At 37.3% G+C, this 2,509-nt stretch overlaps 1 protein-coding gene across 1 annotated transcript; it reads right to left on the reverse strand.

Annotated features, from left to right (window-relative positions):
- Window positions 1–946: 946 nt before the first annotated feature.
- Window positions 947–2,226, reverse strand: LOC112114758 (interferon beta-like). The gene is made up of 2 exons (XM_024211628.2): window positions 1,653–2,226; window positions 947–990 (listed from the first exon to the last, which is right to left on the reverse strand). The coding sequence occupies exons 1-2, from the start codon at window positions 2,224–2,226 to the stop codon at window positions 947–949; spliced, it is 618 nt and encodes a 205-aa protein (XP_024067396.2).
- Between the last annotated feature and the right edge of the window lie 283 nt (window positions 2,227–2,509).

Below are 2,509 nucleotides of genomic sequence, written 5' to 3' on the forward strand. Positions count from 1 at the left end.
GTCTTAAAGCAGAACAAGACAATATTTTTATTGGGTCTTTGCTTTTTTAAATATATAATTAATACAAATCACTACTGCAGTAGGCTGCTATTTTGTATAAATAAATATTTATTTATAAATATAAAATACATCTGAAAATGATAAATAAGAGCAATAAATAAATATTATAAATAAATAAAAGTAGATCAACACCAAAATACTGTTACAAATCTAGCAAAATGATCTGAAAATATTTTCACAGTGCAGGAGGAGGATATATATAGTCTCACTAGTTTATAATTCCAGTGCACTTAATTATACATGACCTAGAATTTGGGATGCTCTTTGCTTTTTATTCTTGCAGTGAAACAGGCCTCCAGAAACTCCATTTGCTTATGAGTCCATGTTTGGATCTTTGAATGGGACTGTCATTCCAGGCAGCTAGGGAAGGAATGTGGCACGAGATGTAGCAAATCTGTTTGAGGATTTTCTGGACGGCCACTTGGCAGTCTGTCTCTGCTAAGGCTTGAGAACCTTTTGGGGCCACATAAAGTCTCTCTTCTTTCTGAATTTACAGGAAAATTATCCTTCCGTTTTGTTTGGAAGTTGACCTCGTTCACATTTGTTATGCTGAAGCGAAGCCAGTTACAGTTCAGAGGTGGGATTTCATTTTTAAGAGTAGCCCAAGGAAAATTCTGAGCAAACGCATAACATCAATGATTTGGAAATTGTAAGGTTTTTCTCCTTCGGTTCAAATACTATGTTGTCTTCTGGCATATTTTCAGCAATATCTTTTGTTTTACATTTTCTCATGTGAGTAAATCAGTCTGGTAATGGCAAGAATATAAATTGTGCAATTGGAGTGCTGTAGGAGTTGTTTTAATGCAAGACAGACTGATAAGAGTCTGGTAAAGGAACTGCTTGTAGAATCAACTTCGAGACAAACCACTCCAGTGGAGATGTAGTTTCATTCAGCTGTTTTCATAACATCATTGCATGAAGCATCACATGCTGAAATAAAAAAGGGGAATAGCTCAAACATGGAGAGTTTCAAATGCCAAATATAGACCATCTTTTTCTAACCAGATGTCAAATCATAAATCCTGAGCCTTAGTGCACCTATGATCTTGTGGAATTTTTTTTTACCAAAATTGTTGAAATATAGAGGTAAACAGAACAAAGAAAAGCAGAATAAGTAGCCTTGGCCATCCCTATGTGCAGAAGTAACTGGCAGAATTAGATGGTGGGATAGAAGTGTGTGCCCACGGACCATCAATTTTCTGGTGTCCTGATTGGGATTTTCTCTTACTAGGCAGTTGTTAAAAGTGGGCTTGTTGCTGTTTTCCCCAACTAAGCCGCTTACTGGGCAAAGTTATATTTGGTATGGTTAATTCTTAAAGGATGATATTTTGCCATTAGTTAACAGTTATGATATACTTGTATATTTTTTCATATAGAATATTGTGTGCGGTAAAGAACCACTAAACTATATGCTACTCTAAAACCGTTTTATTAACATGAGATTGAAATAGTAATTTCACCCGTACAGCTATGGGAGAAAGATTGGGCCCTATTATTAATAAGAATTATAAAATTATGACCCATCTCTCTTCAGCTGTTTTATTCATATAATATTATTTGAGTTTTTTCTAGGAAAAATAAATATTTGGTACCTTCATTTTCAAGTCTTTTTGTGAGTATGTCGAGAATTGGAAAACATCTGGATATTTCCGCACGGATGATCTCCCAGGCACACTGGCTGTATTGCTTTTCTTTCAGGAAATCGTCTACTGTCTGGAAGTATCTCTTCAGTTTCAGGCTGGTGAGCAGGATGGTCTCATTTCCTGGGTAGGTTATCTCCTTTTCCATCTCAGCACTCAAACACGTCTCCAGCTTCTCAATCTGCTGGTGAAGTCCATTCTGGAATTCCTTTATGGACGTCCCATCCCAGGCAACTTGGGTGAGATTGTTGGTAAAGATATGGAAGAGCTCTTGGAGGATCTGCTTGATGGCTACCTTGGCATTCTCTTGCTGGGACAGTCGGATCTTGAGGATATCTCTGGGCTTGAAAGCTGTCCTTTCATTTAGACATTGGAAGGGAAAGTTTCCACCCATTTTCTCCAGACGCTCTAAACTGTCGCTGTTCATTCTGGTTTGTAGAACATGAAGCCTGTTACAGTCCAGACATGAGATTTCACTGGAGAAGAGCAACATGAGGCAAAATTGCAGCAAACTCCTGCTGATCATGATGATGTCTGAGATTCCCTGTGTTTGTACAGAACGTGAGCAACTGGTGCCTGTTCAAGGTCTTTGTCAGAGTTCTGTGTTTTAGCCCCATGTCTCTGAATGTTAGTATTATGTAGGAGAGAGTTTTTCTTTCATCACTTTCTGGTGTTCAAGGTATTCCATGCCTGAAGTTTTTACTTTCAGTTTCCTACTTTTTATTTAAGGAAGTGAACAAACAATCGGAAGAACAAAACCAAAAAGAGTCCCTTTTTAAATATTAATGAAACCCTACATTTCTTTCCTT

Source organism: Terrapene carolina, unplaced genomic scaffold (assembly GCF_002925995.2).
Source record: "Terrapene carolina triunguis isolate 2854851 unplaced genomic scaffold, T_m_triunguis-2.0 Scaffold35022, whole genome shotgun sequence".
Lineage (NCBI taxonomy): Eukaryota > Metazoa > Chordata > Testudines > Emydidae > Terrapene > Terrapene triunguis.